This window comes from Ranitomeya imitator, chromosome 2, assembly GCF_032444005.1.
Source record: "Ranitomeya imitator isolate aRanImi1 chromosome 2, aRanImi1.pri, whole genome shotgun sequence".
In the NCBI taxonomy this organism is placed as follows: domain Eukaryota; kingdom Metazoa; phylum Chordata; class Amphibia; order Anura; family Dendrobatidae; genus Ranitomeya; species Ranitomeya imitator.
The window spans coordinates 567,735,198-567,754,611 of record NC_091283.1 but is presented as its reverse complement, the minus strand read 5'-3'; the positions used below and the strand labels follow the sequence as shown (position 1 = coordinate 567,754,611).

Genomic DNA, 19,414 nt, shown 5'->3' with positions numbered 1-19,414 from the left:
GTAAAATCATTGCAGAACCCGACAGGATATGGTACATGGTTTACATACAGTAAACCATTGCATATCTGTTATATTTTGATATATCCCTCCCTAATAATATTATTAGTGTGTGTGTGTGTGTGTGTGTGTGTGTTTGTGTGTGTGTGTAAAATTAGTACTGTATAGGTGTTAAATTAAAGGATTAATTCATGGGAAAAACTTTCTCCATCAGAGAGGGAAAGCCAGTGACTGATGGCAGATATTAATAGCCTAGAGAGGGACCATGGTTATTGGCCCCCAGCTAAAAAAAATCTGCCCCTAGCCACCCCGGAAAAGGCATATCTGTAAAATGCACCTATTTTGGCACTTAGCTTCTCTCTTCCCATTGCCCTGTAGTGGTGGCATATAGGGAAATAAGGGGTTAATGTCACCTTACTATTGTAAGGTGACATTAAGCCTGGTTAATAATGGAGAGGTGTCAATAAGACACCTATTCATTGTTAATCCAATAGTATGAAAGGGTTAAAAATTAAAAATAAAAAAGCAACAATATTCCATACCTGTCTGCTGTACAGTGAAGTCCCATGCTGCAATCCATCTCAAGGGGTTAAATAGTTTACAACCCGGAGCGGTGCTAATGCTACCGGCCGGGCTGTAAACCACTTGGGAATGAATGAAAAGCTGCCTGCGCAGCCTCCCTGCCTTACCGGACATGAACTCATTAGCGTGGGAAAGTTTCTGAACATTTTCCCACGCTGTCAAGTTCACCACGTCAGGTGGGGAGTCTGCACAGCATCAGTGTCTACCGCTGACGTCACTTAGGCTGCGCAGACTCCCCGCCTGATGCGGTATAGATATATATAGACTGTATATATGTTTACATGAATATTTGAGCCCATGGATCCATTATATGTTCATTTTGCAAGAAGCCGAGAAAATCTCGCCATATGGATGTCACACGGATGCTTGCATGCGAGAAAATCGCATCCTCGAAATGCACACTGATGACATATGGATCACTGTTCAGGGAACATTTCTGCGATTCTCGTCCATGTAAAACGGACCAATTTTTTATACGTTATGTGTGACTCCAGCCTAATTTATATATTTAATCACTTGAATTGAGGAAGATAATATGTAGAACTATATTTCTTGGGGATTTTTTTTAATTTAATTTTTTATTTTAGAGGAATTTTTATTTGATCGGCTCTCTGATTTCAGAGGAGACAGCAGTTGTGAATATTCTTTTTTTTGTTTTGAAATGAAGGCGGTATGTGAAAATGGAGCGTGGGAAAAGTGACTGAGAAATGTATTGGGTGAATAGAGCTGAAGAATTGGCCTTCCCCTAACAACAAACAAGTGGACATTATAAAACACTTTCAAACAAATAAAACATTTAAATCTTTGTCTACTTGTTATGTATTTTTCTCCTAGGCCGTGTTCCCAAGTAGTGTAAAAGCTGCATTTTTTCCACTGAATTTTTTGGGGAAGAAAATCTGCTGCATTTAACTGTCCAAGCAAAATGGATGTGATTTCATGAAAACTCTTGCTCACTGTGTGCTTAAAGTAGCACTCCTCCCATCAAAGTTTTTACCCTCCTAGTATATGGCAACCATCGTATTATATAGCACTGTGTGCTTACAATTGCTCACTTTGCTTTTCTACCCAGCTCATTTTTCTCTTTTCTCTGCACTATGTATAAACAGGAAGTGTCAAGTCCCTGCACTTGTCATTCCCCTCTTCAACTCCTGAGTCCTGACCTAACTGTTTAGCTCCTCCCTCCATGGCAGGGACTTTTGTAGTGATTCATACAGGGAAAATTGACCTCCTGTTTCTACATAGAGCTTAGAAGGATTCAATTAGTCAGTTTTTAATTACGTTATGTCATAGACCTAATGGAAAACAGAAGAATGAAATGATTAGAAGGGCAAAATGAGCGATTGTAAGTACATAGTGCTATATAATATGATGACTGCAATGTATTAATAGGATAAAAAAAACCTTGATGGGAGGAGTGCTTCTTTCATGACGCTTATTGAATTTTGGATTTTTGGTAAAAAAAATGTATGAGATTCTATGAGGAGCCTGAAAAAATGTAAGAAACACAATTATGTTTTTAAGTGTAGAAATAAAGCTTTTTTGTACAAAAAAAACCACTTAAAATTTTGCTTTAAAATTAGCATCAAATATAGGGAAAACACATCCAAAAAACACAGCAAAAACGCAATACATAGAGCAGATTGCAATTGCGTATTTTTGAGCGGACACATGCATGATAAAAAGCAGCATAAAAATGCAGCATTTACGCTACATGTAAATACAGTCTTGTGGCCCCCCATATATTTCCTGAATGTCACAGCACTGTCCTTGACCTTGAATCTGCTGCATCACCATGAACTAATTGCACGTTACGTGACTTTTTTAGAGGAAACGGATAGGAATTGACCCTCGGTGACAATGAACTTCAACTGCACTAGCAAAACAAACACTCTACGAACATACGAACATAGGGCTCATTGTTTCTCAATCCTAAATCTGGCTCAGATTCCCAAGCTTTCATGGGTTAACACTCTGTAAACGTGTATAGCGCAGGAAAGGGTTAACGCGTGATGTCAGCTTTGAGGTGCCAGCAGTACCCTCTGTCTCCGAGTGCGTTGGTGCATTCCATAACTGTGCACAAGTTCACTAAAGGTGTGTTCCTCGGAACAAATGGGAGTGTACTGATTGTGTATCTGTGGAAGTGTGTGACTGCCTTCCCCATTCTGCATTTGTCTCTCCTGGGAGGTCAGAATTCCCTGAGGATCTTAGCTAGGCGAGCTTCAGGAGAAACCTTGGGGTACCATGAAGAAGTCATCTAGCACCGGTAAGTTGACCCCATCTTTCTTCCTGGTTAGCTATCACCTTGTTAACAATTACTGTTGGGTAAAAAATTCAGTTTGATTATAAAGTTACATGGATACAGAACAGTCTATGGAAATAAAAGGGAAAGTAGATACAAATGTCTTAGAACAGGTACAATCCCATGAAATGTGCAGGAAGCAGCCTGCCGAATGAAGTGAAAATAGTCTGAAAGTGAAAAAGTATCAGGTATGAAGACCGGCATTGTATAAGCATTGCTATTCATCAATACCAAACACGTCTATGTGTGACCTTACAACCTTGCGAATTGGAATAGGGGTCATAATTACAAGCGCTTGGAGCAAAGACAGCAGAAGGGAACTTTAACCCACGTTAGGACATTTCAGCAACGTGAGTTAGTGACGCCAGTTGTCAGATCTGACCTAGGAAAAATAAGAGCTAAAGAGCCATACAGTAGCACACACTAACAATGAAGATCCATGGAGTCTATAAGGCTGTAGCGCCTATAGTAAAGAGTACATTCACTGACGAAGAGCTATCAGTGTCATACGCTATGCAATCTTCTACCTTCATGATGCATGTGCTTATCAACATGGTGTGTGATTTCTTCCTGCCATATTCTCATATATGCAGTGCTTCATGCACTTAACAAGGTCATAAACCCTGTGCGGTGCCACGTAGACCTTTTATAGGTTTTATTATGGAGACATGCGGGTAGAATATTTTTATAACAAAATGTAAGAACAATGCCCCGTTTTATTATTTATGGAACCTGTAAAATAAAAAAAGGAAAAAAGCCCTATAATAAGGTAATGGGTGCTACATTGCATATCCGCACAGCAAATCTCTGTTATATTGCTGTAGGAATAATTAGGGAAAAGTTGCACAGGCATGCGTATAATAAATGCTACAATTTAAACTGATATATACTACAGTGTGTCTAAAAGATGCAAAACTTTATATTGCAATCCAATGCAGTAGATTTATTGTATAGTGTGAAGGGAGGATGATTTGGGGGAGGTTACTGCTGCAATATGACCTCTATAGTGTACTCCTTTATGTCCACCTTTAAGTGAAAGGAGTGCCTATTAAGTATACTTTAGTAAGAAAAAAAAGTAAGAAAAAACTAATTTACAAAAATGTAATTTATAGTTACATAATTGCGCAGCAGTAGATTGATAGGCGATAAATGTCAAATATAGGGAACATTATCCACTGCATCCCCCATAAATTACCAGAACAGAGGTCCCACGCCCCCTTTCCGTCTCACTGCATGCATTTCTTGGGAGTGTGAATGGAGTTGCAGTTATGGTTGTAGTGGGCCGGTCTACTTGCACTTTATGGGATGTACCATCTTCTGCTGTTTCCGTAAGCCCATTGATTTTGAATGCAGGACACATATTCGACTACGAATTCATTCAGACTCCTTCTCACTGTGTTTGTGCACTGAAATAGTGCGAGGTTTCAGAATTCGCAGTGGTGTAACATGCATTTCTATTCTCTATTGTACTGAGTCTCAGATGCCATCTAACCCCCCCAGCCAGTGGCGGTCCTGTCGCCCCCCCCCCCCCCCCCCGCATCTTGCATTCAGCTGTATCATCATAGAGTTGAAAGCAATGATGGAGGAGAGAGCGTCATGTGATGCTTCCTCTCTCATCATTTCCCATCTTGAACTGTAGAAGCGGGCACATCATTGTAACGCGCACCACGCTGTTCTAGCTGCTGAAGTGAGGAGATGCGCTGCAGAGGGGGAACAAGGATGGGTGAGTATTGTAATTTTTTTATATCAGTGAGTATGCGATGGACAGAATACTTATGCTCCTATGGGGGGCTGCATTATACTCCTATGGAGGCTGCATTATTCTCCTGTGGTACTGCATTATACTCCTGTGGGGCTGCATTATACAGCTGTGGGGCTGCATTATACTCCTATGGGGGGCTGCATTATACTCCCATGGGGGACTGTTAATACTTCTCTGGGGAATTGCATTATACTCCTCTGGGGACTGCATTATACACATGTGGGGACTGCATTATACTCCTGTTAGGTGCTGCATTATACTCCTATGGGGGGTTGCATTATTCTCTTGTAGGGGGCTACATTATACTCCTGTGGTGCTGCATTATACTCAAGTGGGGCTGCATTATACTCCTGTTAGGGGCTGCATTATACTCGTGTGGGGGACTGCAATATACTCCTGTGTGGGTCTGCATTGTACTATATGGAGGACTATGGGATGTGCATTGTATTATATGAAGGACTATGGGGTGTACATTGTATTATATGGTGGACTATGGGGAGTGTATTATACTATATGGAGGACTATGGGGAGATGACTTCAATATTGTTCATCATGCTCGTTTAACGGCCTGAACTCAGCACATGTAAATACAGTTAAAATGTTTGTGTGATGGTGCAATATGTGAGCATTTGATGCCCCACTTTAACCCATTTCCGACATCGGGAGTAATAGTATGCCAATGTCAAACTCCCTCCCTTTGATGTGGGCTCTGGCACTGAGCCCACATCTTTTCTGTCACATGCTGACAGCTGCAAAAACGCTTTACAAATGCTTACATTAAGCATCCCATTATTTTAATGCATTCTGCAATTTTTGTGCCCATGCTGCATTTTTTTCCGCAAAAAAAAAGCATCATGGAAAAAAACGCAGCATTTTGATTAATTTTGCAGAAAATCTGCAGATTTGATGCTATATTATTGTATTGGGACGCTCCGAAAAAAAACGCAAAAAAAGCGAGAAAAACGCGAGCGGATTTCCTGCGAAAGGAGTCCAGTTTTGATCAGGAAAATTCTGTGAACAATCTTGAACGTGGGCCCATAGCCTTACTCTTTCAAAGACAAGTCCAGCAATACATTTACATGGCCAGTCTGTTCCTCCAACACTGAGAAATCAGTGTTTGAACTCGTATTCAAATGAGGCTGAAGAGTTATTTGTAGATCTGAACCCTCTTTCACTCCAGCTCTATTTTCCGCCCAGCACCACCTACTCCAGATTGACTGACAACCTCTATACCAGTGGTGGTGAACCTTTGGCACTTGTGCCAGAGGGGGCATACAGAGCCCTCCTGGTGGGCACACGTGGCGTCTCCACTCTCCTCAGCCCGCTTGTAATCTCCCTCATCACTAACGCCGCGGCCACTCTCCTCTGCTCCTATCTCTCCCATCAGGCCACACGACGATCTATCAGTCTGTGCATGTGCTGAAGACGAGTGTCTTGCACAGGCTGAGGATGGGGATGGCACATGGGCTGAAGAGAGTGGCGGTGCTATTGCCGAGATGCCGCGCGTGCCCACAGGTAGGACTGATATATGAAGAACCAAGATCAGCGTTTTAACTGGCAGAGGTGAGTATTATTTTTTTTATGTGAGGCCATTATACAGTATGGAGCAGTATATGGAGCCATTATACAGTATGGAGCATCATGTGGGGCCATTATACAGTATGGTGCACTATGTGTGTCCATTATACAGTATGAAGCAGAGCACTGTGTGTGGCCATTACAGTACGGAGCATCATGTGGGGTCATTATACAGTATGCAGCATCATATATGGCCATTATACAGTATGGAGCACTATGTGTGGCCATTATACAGTATGGAGCACTATGTGTGGTCATTATGCAGTATGCAGCATCATGTGGGGACATTATACAGTATGCAGCATCATGTGGGGCCATTATACAGTATGGAGCATCATGTGGGGTCATTATACAGTTTGCAGCATCATGTGTGGCCATTATAGAGTATGGAGCACTATGTGTGGCCATTATACAGTATGGAGCATCATGTGGAGTCATTATACAGTATACAGCATCATGTGGGACCATTATACAGAATGGAGCATTATTTGGGGCCATTATACAGTATGGAGCATCATGTGGGACCATTAAACAGAATGGAGCAACATGTGGGGCCATTATACAGTATGGAGCATCATGTGGGACCATTATACAGTATGGAGCATCATGTGGGACCATTATACAGTATGGAGCATCATGTGGGGCCATTATACAGTATGGAGCATCATGTGTGGCCATTATACAGTATGGAGCACTATGTGTGGCCATAATACAGTATGCAGTGTCATGTGGGACCATTATACAGCATGGAGCATCATGTGGGACCATTATACAGAATGGAGCATCATGTGAGGCCATTATACAGTATGGAACATCATGTAGAATATCTTTTTTTTCTATATGCAAATGCTTTGAACCACCAACAAGTTGCAAGTAATGAAATCTGCTTTCTAATGATTTGTCTGTTAAAGCACAAGAGCGAAAGGACTATAGATATGATTAACCTGACTCTTACTTCTGCCTCCAGCCCTTTTCATTTTAAATTTATTAGCTAAAGAACAAAGTGTATACAAAGAGATTCTCTGACTCTGAATTACCCTGACAATCTACTGATGATATTTAAAAAGGACACTGATCCTGGAGCATTGAGGTCACATAGATTATTCACTTGACCTGGGCCAGACTGGCCATCTGGCAATTCTGGTAAATGCCTGAAGGGCCTGTCTGGCATGGGCTGCCTTGTCTGCTATGTTGTTAGCAGACTCAGTGTTCTCAAGACATCCATATTATTAAGAGTTGTGATGGAGAACAAAGTTGCTGATTCCACCACTTACCCCAGCAGGCCACAGGAATCAGTAGAAATGTTGGTTTTGTAGTAAATTTTGCTTTCCTCTATCCAGAGTAATATTAGTAATATATTTCATCTGATGCTTGGGGATGGCACGGCCAGTGTGATTTTAAATGCCAGGGCTGAATTTCAGTCTCAATCCGTACCTGCACGTGACCAATGCATGCCGCCAATAACTGGCCTCAGCAGTCCTATTCTTTAGATGCAGTTATCACCTCTGATGCCAGTGATTTCAGTTGTCATGTATGTGACTGTATCACTAAAGTCTCTAATGATCAACTAACAGCTAAATCTAATGGTCACTACTCCATGCTAATTCTCTTGGATCTCTCTGCAGCATTCGACACTGTGGACCATCAGCTACTCTATGTTACACTCCATCGGCCTCAAGGACACCGTTCTCTCCTGGTTCTCCTTCTATCTCTCTGACCACTCTTTCACTGTATCCTTTGCTGGTTTCTCCTCCTATCATCTTCCCCTTTACTGTTGGAGTTCCTCAAGGATCAGTCCTAGGCCCCCCCCTCTTCTCTTTGTATACTGCCCCTATTGGACAAACAATCAGTAGATTTGGTTTCCAGTACTATCTCTATGCTGATAACACCCAATTATACACTTCCTCTCCTGATATCACGCCTGCCTTTTAGAAAACACCAGTTATTGTCTTATTGCTGTCTCAAACATCATGTCCTTTCTCTATGTGAAACTGAACCTGTAAAAAACTGAACTCCTTGTGCTTCCCCCCTCTACTAATGTTCCTATGCCTGACATTGCCATCTCCGTGTGTGGTTCCACCATTACTCTCAAGCAACATGCCCTCTGCCTTGGGGTCATACTTGATTCCGAGCTTTCATTTACCACCACCCCCCCCCCCCACACACACACACACACACACACACACACACACACACACATCCGATCACCGGCTCGCTCTTGTTATCTCCACCTCAAAAACATTTCTAGAATACAAACTTTTCTCACTTTCAACTCTGCAAAAACTCAACCTGACATTAACATCCTCAATAATCCGAACCTCCCATTCACGTCTCCAAGACTTTTCACGTGCTGCGCCAATTTTTGGAATGCACTACCCGGGTTAATATGATTAATCCCCAGTCCCCACAGTTTTAAGGGTGCCCCAAAAACGCATATGTTAAGACTGACCTACTGCCTCAACGCATTAACCTAACTATCCCTGTGTGGCCCATTCAAAAAACTTAAACCATAATCAGGTTCCTTGCTTCATGTTCTCTTACGCTTTATGCATTTAAATAGCCCCCTGTGTCTGTACTGCTACATATTTAGGCAGTTAACTGGTTCATGCAGCTTTACATGAACACCTGATTCTTACACTATGGCTGGTCCGAACAACGAAAGCAATTGTTACCATCCACCTCTCGTGTCTCCCCTTTTTCCTCATAGTTTGTAAGCTTATGAGCAGGGCCCTCACTCCTCTTGGCATCTGTTCTGATCTGTGTTTATTGTTATGCTGTATTGTCTGTACAAGTCCCCTCTATAATGTAAAGTTCTGCAGAATATGTTGGCGCTATATAAATAAAATTATTATTACTATTATTATTGATAGCGGCATTTAACAGGTTAACAGCCATGGGCGAAACTTCGCTCCACCTGCGTCTATTAGAGACAGATGATGGCTGAATAACATAGCTATCATCGGCCAAGAAAGATGCGTGCTCAGAGTCTGAGCCCCCATCAGAGGCAGGGTGCTGACTTGTGATGGACATAATCTGACATAAGTCATTAAGGGGTTAACCCCATTATTTAACCAACACTGTGTAGAGTTTTATTTCTCCTGTGGTAGCGATGTAGAATAATTGCCCACTTATTACTAGGTTACACGAGAAATATATGGCACTCTAGTCCTCAAGATCCACCAACAGGTCAAGTTTTCAGGATATCCTTAGTATTGCACAGGTGATAATTTCACCACCTGCTCAAGCATTAATTCACCTGGGCAATACTAAGAAATCCTGAAAACATGGCCTGTTGGTGGGTCTTGATGGCTGGAGTTGAGAAACACTAGATTAAATCATGCCTCTTTTAAGGAATTCTTCACCTCTTTTACAATATTTTTTATTACTAAACTTTTAGATCACTATCACCCGCTTTTGGACATTGCCCAATATAGGAGTTTAGCAGCACAATATGTATTCTTGTGCAGAGAGCAGATTCATACAAAGTTCTAGGAGAAATAGTTTTCTTCTGTTGCACATATTCCACTACATTGCTGGACAATTATGGGTAATCAGGATATCAGTTTGAAATAGGTTGTCTACTTTGGATAGCTTCTGTTTTTATAGCAGTTATTGGAAATAAGCTGATCACAGAGTGGGACTGCACCACGGTGAATTATTTATGATCATTGTAGAAGGGTTTTGGATACGTACATTAAAGTGATCTCATGAAAATGAAAAATGCATTCTTATAGGTTCTATAATTGCTTAAAAATCTATCTGAATCTAAATTTCATGCAGTATCTAACTTTTGCAGAATCTCAGTGACTTTAATGCCCTCAGTGACTATGCATAAAGATCTAATAGATTGGTAGTAGACATAGAATTAATGGGCATGCCTGCTCTACATTACTACATATAAACAATGGCATGTAAAAATGTGGGCACCTCTTTTCAAAATTACTGTTATTATGAACTGTTAAGCAAGTTGAAGATTAAATGATCTCTAAAAGACGTAAAGTTAAAGATGGCATTTCCTTTGTTATATATATTTATTTTCATATTTTATTTTTTTTAAATTACAAAAAAGAAAATGGACTGATGCAAAAGATTGGGCACCCAGCATGGTTAGTATCTTGTAACATCCCTTTTTGCAAGTATCACAGCTTGTAAACACTTTTTGTAGCCAGCCAAGTATTTCATTTCTTGTTTGAGGGATTTTCATCTATTCTTCCTTGGAAAATTCTTCCAGTTCTGTGAGATTCCTGGGTCATCTTGCATGCACTGCTAATTGAGGTCTAGCCACAGATTTTCAATGACGTTCAGATCAGGGGACTGTGAGGGCCATTGTAAAACCTTCAGCTTGTGCTTTTTGAGGTCATCTATTGTGGATTTTGACTTATGTTTGGGATCATTTTCCATTTGTAGAAGCCATCCAATTTTAAACTTCTGCTTTGTTTTTACAGATGGTGTTATGTTTGCATCAAGAATTTGTTAACATTTCATTGAATCCATTCTTCCCTCTACCCATGAAATGTTTCCAGTGCCATTGGCTGCAACACACCACCAAAGCATGATTGATCCATCTCCATGCTTAATGGTTGACGAAGATCTTTTACTGAATTTATGTGTCTTTTTTTCTCCACACAAACCTTTGGACATTGTGGCCAAAGAGTTCTATTTTAACATCATTGGTCCACAGTACTTGTTGCCAGAATGCATCAGGGTTATTTAGATGTTCTTTTGCATACTTCTCATATTGAATTTTATGGTGAGGATGCAGGAAAGATTTTCTTTGGATGACTCTTCCATAGAGACCATATTTGTGCAGTTGTCTCTGAACAGTAGAGCAATGTACCACAACTCTAGATTCTTCCGAAGGGGGTTCTGATTTGCCTCTAAAGCAATCCTACGAGTAGCTCTCACTGAAATTTGACTTGGTCTTCCAGACCTTATATTGACCTCCACTGTTATTGTTTACTGTCATTTCTTAATTACATTTCGAACCGAGTAAAGGGCAACTTGAGAACGTTTTGCTATCTTCTTATAGCCTTTTCCTGCTTTGTGAGCCTCCACCATTTTCATTTTCAACGTGCGAGGCAGCTGCTTTAGAAGAACCGATGGTTGCAGTTTTTTGGCACAAGGTTAGAGGAGGCAGTATATTTATCAAGCTGGGAAATTTGCATCACCTGGCCTTTCCTAAAAATGATAGTGAACAAGCCATAACCCTAACAAGGTAATTAAGGTCTGAAACCTTGGTCAAAGTTATCTGAGCAAACAAATCTCCCAGGGTGCTCAAAGTTTTGCATCAGCCCATTTTACCTTTTTCAATTTTTAAAATGTAAAAATTGACCTTATATTTATTTGTTTTGCCTAACATACAAAAGAAACGTGCCATCTTTAACTTTAGGTCTTTAAGAGATCATTTCATCTTCAACTTGCTTAACTTTTCACAATAACAGTAATTTTGACCCAAGATGCCCAAACTTTTGCATGCCACTGTAAATATGTGACGTGATTGTTTTCATATTTGTTGTATTGTTTTGTCAAATATATAGAATGTTTGACTAAAGACCCCCATACTCATTAGACTAATATTGGCAAATATTGCTGGATTCAGCCCAGAGTCTAAAGGTACCGTCACAGTCAGCGATGCTGCAGCGATATAGACAACGAGCCAACCTAAACTAGATCGCTGGAGCGTCGCTGTTTAGGTCGCTGTATAGACGTCAAACACAGCAACTCCAGAACGATGCAGGAGCAATCCAGTGATGTAACGGTGACTGACTTCTCGTTCTCGCTGGTTGTTAGCTCCATGTCAAACAGCCGGAGTGTACCGATCCGACACACATCTAGGGGCCCTATGCTCCTTACTGGCATCATTGCTTTTGATGTCAAACATGACGATACACGCCGACCTGGCAACGAAATAAAGTTCTGGACTTCTAGCTCCAACCAGGGATGGCACAGCGGGATCCAGATCGCTGCTGCGTGTCAAACACAAAGAGATCGCTATCCAGGACGCTGCAACGTCACGGATTGTTGTCGTTCTCTTTGCAAAGTTGCTGAGTGTGATGGTACCTTTATGTGTATAGAAGACCTGATAGATGGCTGCTGGGGAAGATATGGATACGACATGTCCATTTCTGGACTGCCGATCCTTTTGTTGTCTAACAGATAAGATGCCGACAGAGATGTCTGGCTGTGCCTCTCTCATGCAGAACACAGGTGCGATTGGCAGAGTGGGTGCTCTTATGTATGCGAGAGTTAAGGTACCGTCACACTCAGCAACTTTGCATCGAAAACGACAACGATCCGTGACATTGCAGCGTCCTGGATAGCGATCTCATTGTGTTTGACACGCAGCAGCGATCTGGATCCCGCTGTGCCATCGCTGCTCGGAGCTAGAAGTCCAGAACTTTATTTGGTTGTCAGGTCGGCGTGTATCGTCATGTTTGACATCAAAAGCAACGATGCCAGCAACGTTTTACATGGAGCTAACAACCAGCGAGAACGATATGTGAGTCGCCGTTACGTCACTGGATCGCTCCTGCATCGTTCTGGAGTTGCTGTGTTTGACGTCTCAACAGCGACCTAAACAGCAACGCTCCAGCGATCGGCTCTTTGTCTATATCGCTGCAGCGTCGCTGAGTGTGACGGTACCTTTAGTCTAGATTGCTACCAGCCTAACGATCACCAATAGTGATTTAATGTGTATTGGGGTTTTAGTTTGTAGCCTTTTTGGGTCATGTCCGTAGCTACTGTAATTGAACATTATAAGATGCCTTCATCGTTATACTTGTACATTTGAGAACAGTGGGTTGAATTGGCAATAGATGCCTTCAGCAGCTGCAATAAACTATTTCAAAGTCTCTTAAGAATGAATGTATACTTGACTTACTTGTACATGTCCAAAGCCGTCCTCCACACTGTGCAATCATCGCCGTTATCCCTCCACTAAGATGTCAGGCAAGAGCCAGCACGCTGGGATGACACAATGAATAAGAAGAAAGGCTTTACTTGCACACCCTGAAGCGACTCCACCTCTGTGTCAGGAACGTGCCAAACATGACGAAACATAGTGACCCTATGAACAATGGGGCAGATGAACCAGTTCATATGGACTGACCTCACATCCCATGGGTAGAGGGGACTCAATAGATGTGTGAACTTACACAGTCAAGTCAATTGGTTACAAAGGTGCTTTTCTGTTCTGAATTAGGAATCTATGTTTGCTTGAATCTATCTTCACATTGTGTAATTTCCTGTATCATTGTGCAGCCTTGCAATGACTGAAATAATAGTAGCAATTAAAGGATTCAATGGAATATTATATTGGTTTTATGAGTTTTCTCTGTAGCTCACCTTTGCTTAAGGCAAGATTGAAATGGTTGATTTCAGAGGCAGGATCTAAAAGATGTGCTATTCTAGTTTGGCACACGTATAGGAATATGGTAGACCAAAGGAAATATTTATGGGATCTACGTGGAAATAAATACAAAGTTTATGACTGATGTTGTGGCCTACAGGGGTATAGAAATGTAAATATTTCTTATGGGTCTTTTCATTTCACCTTGTACAGTTGCTTATGTATTCACTAGATGGTAGCCCGATTCTAACGCATCTGGTATTCTAGAATATGTATGTAGTTTATTTATGAAGACCAATTAACGAAGCGTGGTTCAAATCCCGCACCAATTCGCGGCCGGACTGCGCCTGTTGCTGATTGTTTGTGGCCGGCCTCATAGTATATAGCACAGCCACGTAGTATATAACAGCCCACATAGTATATTGAACAGCCACGTAGTATATTGCACAGCCACGTAGTATATAGCACAGCCCACGTAGTATATAGCACAGCCACGTAGTATATAACAGCCCACGGAGTATATTGCACAGCCCACGGAGTATATAGCACAGCCACATAGTATATAGCACAGCCCACGGAGTGTATAACAGCCCACATAGCATATAACACAGCCACGTAGTATGTAACAGCCCACGCACGCAGTATATAATACAGGCCACGTAGTGTATAACACAGACCACGTAGTGTATAACACAGCCCACGTAGTGTATAATACAGCCCACGTAGTGTATACCACAGCCCATGTAGTGTATACCACAGCCCATGTAGTGTATAGCACAGCTACGTAGTATATTGCACAGCCACGTAGTATATTGCACAGCCACATAGTATATTGCACATCCCACATAGTATATTGCACAGCCCAGGTAGTATATTGCACAGCCCACGTAGTATATTGCACAGCCCATGTGGTATATTGCACAGCCCACATAGTATATTGCACAGCCCATGCAGTATATTCCACAGCCACGTAGTATATTGCCCAGCCACGTAGTATATTGCCCAGCCACGTAGTATATTGCCCAGCCATGTAGCATATTGCACAGCCCATGTAGTATATTGCACAGCCCATGTAGTATATTGCACAGCCACGCAGTATATTGGACAGCCACGTAGTATATTGCCCAGCCCACGTAGTATATTGCACAGCCATGTAGTATATTGCACAGCCCAAGTAGTATATTGCACAGCCACATAGTATATAGCACAGCCCACGTAGTATATTGCACAGCCACGTAGTTTATTGCACAGCCCATGTAGTATATTGCACAGCCCATGTAGTATATAGCAATGTGGGCATCATATCCCTGTTAAAAAAAAAAGAATTAAAATAAAAAATAGTTATATACTCACCTTCCGTTGGCCCCCGGATCGAAGCAGTTACCGATGCTCCTCGCGTGCTCCAGTCTGAAGAGTGCATTGCGGTCTCGTGAGATGATGATGTCATCATCTCGCGAGATCGCAATGCATGGAGCGGTCACTGGAGCGTTGCGAGAAGCGGGAAAGGCCTTTTCTGGATCTGAGGGGCCGACGGACGGTGAGTATATAACGATTTTTTATTTTTTAATTATTTTTAACATTAGATCTTTTTACTATTGATGCTGCATAGGCAGCATCAATAGTAAAAAGTTAGTCACAAAGGGTTAATAGCAGCGTTATTGGAGTGCGTTACACCGCGGCATAACGCAGTCATTAGCGCTGCCATTAACCCTGTGTGAGCGCTGACTGGAGGGGAGTATGGAGCGGGCACTGACTGCGGGGAGTAAGGAGTGGCCATTTTGCCGCCGGACTGTGCCCGTCGCTGATTGGTCGTGGCTGTTTTGCCGCGACCAATCAGCGACTTGGGATTTCCGTTACAGACACACAGAAAGACAGACAGACAGACAGAAAGATGGACGTGACCCTTAGATAATTATATAGTAGATGTGTAATAGCTGCATCTCTAATTCTGGGAAACAGGGATTAATCCACAAATCATGCCGCCATAGTCTGTACAAAATGCAACAAAAAATATTTTGTAATTATTGTATAATCTTTATTCTCCACCTAAAACATTTAAAAACAATTACGTTGTTGATGTAACCCTATAAATCTACTTTTACTGCTAAAAACTAAAGAAAATGATGCGAAGAAGAAGGATTGGGAAACTCAGGCGCATATTCTTCGTGGGCCACTCCTGTCATCCTGTCAACACTATTGCTGTTGAGGACTAAAAAGATGTTCTTCTCTGATCTGTTCATTGAATCCAGGATAAGGGCTTGTACATGTGTACACATGGCTGTATTGCCAATCTGTGTTACAGTATACCTAATGTATCTCCATGTCACCATTGTGGCAAATGGAGGTATTTTGTCATGGCTTTATTCGGAATCCATGAGATGAAAAAATGTGGAAAGTTCTATTAAATTACTATATCTGGAAAAGCTAGGTCACACAATCTAGTCAATATTTCTACCATTTCCGTCTCACAATGTCACAGAGCCATTTTGGTACTTAATGACAAAGCCAATTTTTACAATTCTCATCACTGTCACTTTATGAAGTTATAGCTATAGAACACTTCATCGTATCCCACTGATTCAGAGAAACGGAAATTGGGCAAAAATTTTGAACATTTAGCAATTTTCAAACTTTATTTTTGTACCCTTAAATCAGAGAGTCGTGCCACACAAGATAGTTAATAACTAACATTTCCCACATGTCATCTTTACATCAGCACAATTTTGGAAACAGAATTTTTTTTTGTTAGGACGTTATAAGGGTTAAAGGTTGACCAGCGATTTCTCATTTTTCCAACAAAATTTACAAAACCATTTTTTAGGGACCACCTCACATTTGAAGTAAGTTTGGGGGATCAATATAACAGAAAATACCCAAAAGTGACACCATTCTAAAAACAGCACCCCTCAAGGTGTGCAAAATTACATTCAAGAAGTGTATTAACCCTTCAGGTGTTTCACGAGAACTAAAGCAATGTGGAAGGAAAAGATGAATATTTCACTTTTTTCACAAAAAATTTACTTTGGAACCAATTTTTGTTATTTTCACAAGGGTATCAGGAGAAAATGGACCACATAATTTGTTGTGCAAACCCTAACCGTAATCCCAACCATAACCACAACCCTATACCTAGCCCAACCCTAACTTTTGCCCAACTCTAACCCTAGCCCCAACCCTAATCCTTGTCCAGTCCTAACCCTAACATTAGCCCAAACCTAACTTTAGCCCAACCCTAACTTTAGCCCAACCCTAACCCTAATGGAAAAAAATACATTTTTTTATTTTATTATTTTTACCTAACTAAGGGGGTGGTAGGGGGGGTTTGATTTACTATTTTTTTTTTTTTGATCACTGTGATAGGGTCTATTACAATGATCAAAATGAATGTGTTACATAAGCTGCCAGAAGTATCTGGAAGAAGCTAATTTCTACCTACTGAGATCCCATTCATGCTCAGGCGAGATGAGCGTGCTTGTGTATGGTGGTTCTAGAAGAATAGCTGTTGGCTAAATAAAAGTTCAGCCAACAGCCATTGTAGGTGTATTGCCACCTTTAGACTTAAAAGCAGTAATGGGTGTTGCAAGACCCATGTACGCCAGTATTAGTCATTACATTTTAACTCTTGTGTTTATATATTTTTTCTCATACCCCACCCATATCCTTGCTTTCTTCAGATACAGTCTTCCAACTATTTCACCAGCAGTTGAGGTGATGAGTGACAGAATGGAGGTGACACATGGGTCACATTCTACAATTATCAGCCTACAAGAGGCCAGTGCCATCCAGACAGGGCAACCTTCTCACCTCTGTGTGACCTGTGCGTTACATTCACCTGCTGAGTCTGCTGAGCTTGATCTGGTATTTGGGTTAGAAATGAAGCAAAAGATGACAATGAGATTTCTCTTATTTAACTGAGATTACTGGAGAATGTACCTCACCTTGTGTGGGAAGTAATACACAAAACTGTTTTTCTAACAAAGCAATTACAACACTGATTCTAATGGTTCTTAAAAGGGCTGTTCAGTATATAACCATTGATGATCTCTTGTTGATCAGGTCATCAATATGAAATCGATGGGGATCCAGCACCCTGCGCTCCCACAATCAGATGAATATAAACAATCATCACATGAATGGGAGATAAACAGCAGTACATAGCAGCTGCTAAGCAATGTAGGGGGCATATTCGGAAGCTGCCTAGTGGGGCTGCCATGTTTCAGACCCCAACTGAACTCATATTCAGTACCTATCCTATGAATAGTTCATCAATTGATAAGTGCTAAACAAACCCATTAAGATAAATTAGTTAGTAGTGTGGGAGCAAGAAAATGTCACTGTCTGAAAGGTCAGTTTGTGAAATATGCATAAAAGAATGACTTTGAGGACTTATATAAGGGGATAAACTGGAAGCACCTTATAAAGTTATAATAATATGATGTGTGTCATGCTCTCAGGTAGCGCACGTGTTTCATGGACCCCCTGTGCAGCGGGGCCAGGCTCGCCTAGGAGGGGCGTAACTAAACGGCCACCTGGTGTTCACAGGAACTCCTGATGGTGGACTCAGGCTTGAGCTGCAGGTAGCAGGGAGATACCACTCCTAGGCCGACCCTAAGGGTCAAAATCATTAGAATGGACACGGGAACGGACTCACTGACAGGCAGTAAACAGAAATTGATGGACAGTTCACACAATGTGGGATTCGGGAATAGGTTTAGACACATGGGTGTCAGGAAGGGGTTCAGGTACCACCAGAGCGGCTTCAGGGTCACTTATACACAATACAAGACTACAGGGATGATACAGGATAAGGAAATAACTATAATAGACTGAGGGTGGGGACCTGGCAACACACAGTTGAACACATACAACCACTAAAAATCTATAGGGTTTGCTGAGGCACCTCCCTATAGAGTCTGAGGACTAGTGAATTCTGTTGAGTTGCTGAGAAAGACAGTAAACCTTAGGTCGGATTTAGGTGACTGCAATAAAAAACAAATTACGAACAAGACTGACTCTGTGTGCTTGTCTGCATTGCCTTCCATAGTATGCACTATTATGGCCTGTAAATCAGACCAAAATAGTTCATACTGCAATATTGATGGTCTGTGAGGAAAATCGCCCAAGTGTAATGGCACATGGACTGAATACATGGTTTTCTTTCGAATCCTTAGAGAGACACAGGTCTTGAAAAATGAAACCCTTAAGGTACCGTCACACTCAGCAACTTTGCAACGAGAACGACAACAGTCCGTGACGTTGCAGCGTCCTGGATAGCGATCTCGTTGTCTTTGACATGCAGCAGCGATCTGGATCCCGCTGTGCCATCGCTGGTCGGAGCTAGAAGTCTAGAACTTTATTTGGTCATCAGGTCGGCGTGTATCGTCATGTTTGACAGCAAAAGCAACGACGCCAGCAACGTTTTACATGGAGCTAACAACCAGCGAGAACAAAAAGTGAGTCGCTGTTACGTCACTGGATCGCTCCTGCATCGTTCTGGAGTTGCTGTGTTTGACGTCTCTACAGCGACCTAAACAGCGACGCTCCAGCGATCTAGTTTAGGTCGGCTCATTGTCTATATCGCTGCAGCGTCGCTGAGTGTGACGGTACCTTTAGATGTTCCTATCAGCAGACAGATGAAGAGCTGCAGACCCTGCTGACTTGAGGACTGATGCTTTGAGTTGAGAGGTGGATGAAAGTTTCATAGAAATGAGGGGGAATTCTAATGAACCTCTCCACTGGCAGCAAAGCGCGGAACAGTCCCATTCTCAGGATAGATCCAGCAGGTCGCAATATGGTATAGACTTCTACTATACGTATACAGCATATTGTGTGGTGTGTGTGTGAAGGG

At 41.8% G+C, this 19,414-nt stretch overlaps 1 protein-coding gene and 1 long non-coding RNA gene across 2 annotated transcripts in view; both read left to right on the top strand.

The window, feature by feature from the left end:
• Positions 1–2,692: 2,692 nt before the first annotated feature.
• The window catches only part of SEPTIN9 (septin 9), a 417,355-nt gene continuing 400,633 nt past the window's right edge, over positions 2,693–19,414 (top strand). The window contains exon 1 of the mRNA XM_069752121.1: positions 2,693–2,842. Coding sequence (XP_069608222.1) covers positions 2,821–2,842 — 22 coding nt within the window. The 5' untranslated portion in view covers positions 2,693–2,820. The remainder of the gene's footprint in view (positions 2,843–19,414) is intronic.
• LOC138665005 (uncharacterized) lies at positions 7,678–13,525 on the top strand. The gene is made up of 2 exons (XR_011318414.1): positions 7,678–7,948; positions 13,115–13,525. It is a non-coding gene; the product is annotated as an uncharacterized lncRNA (long non-coding RNA).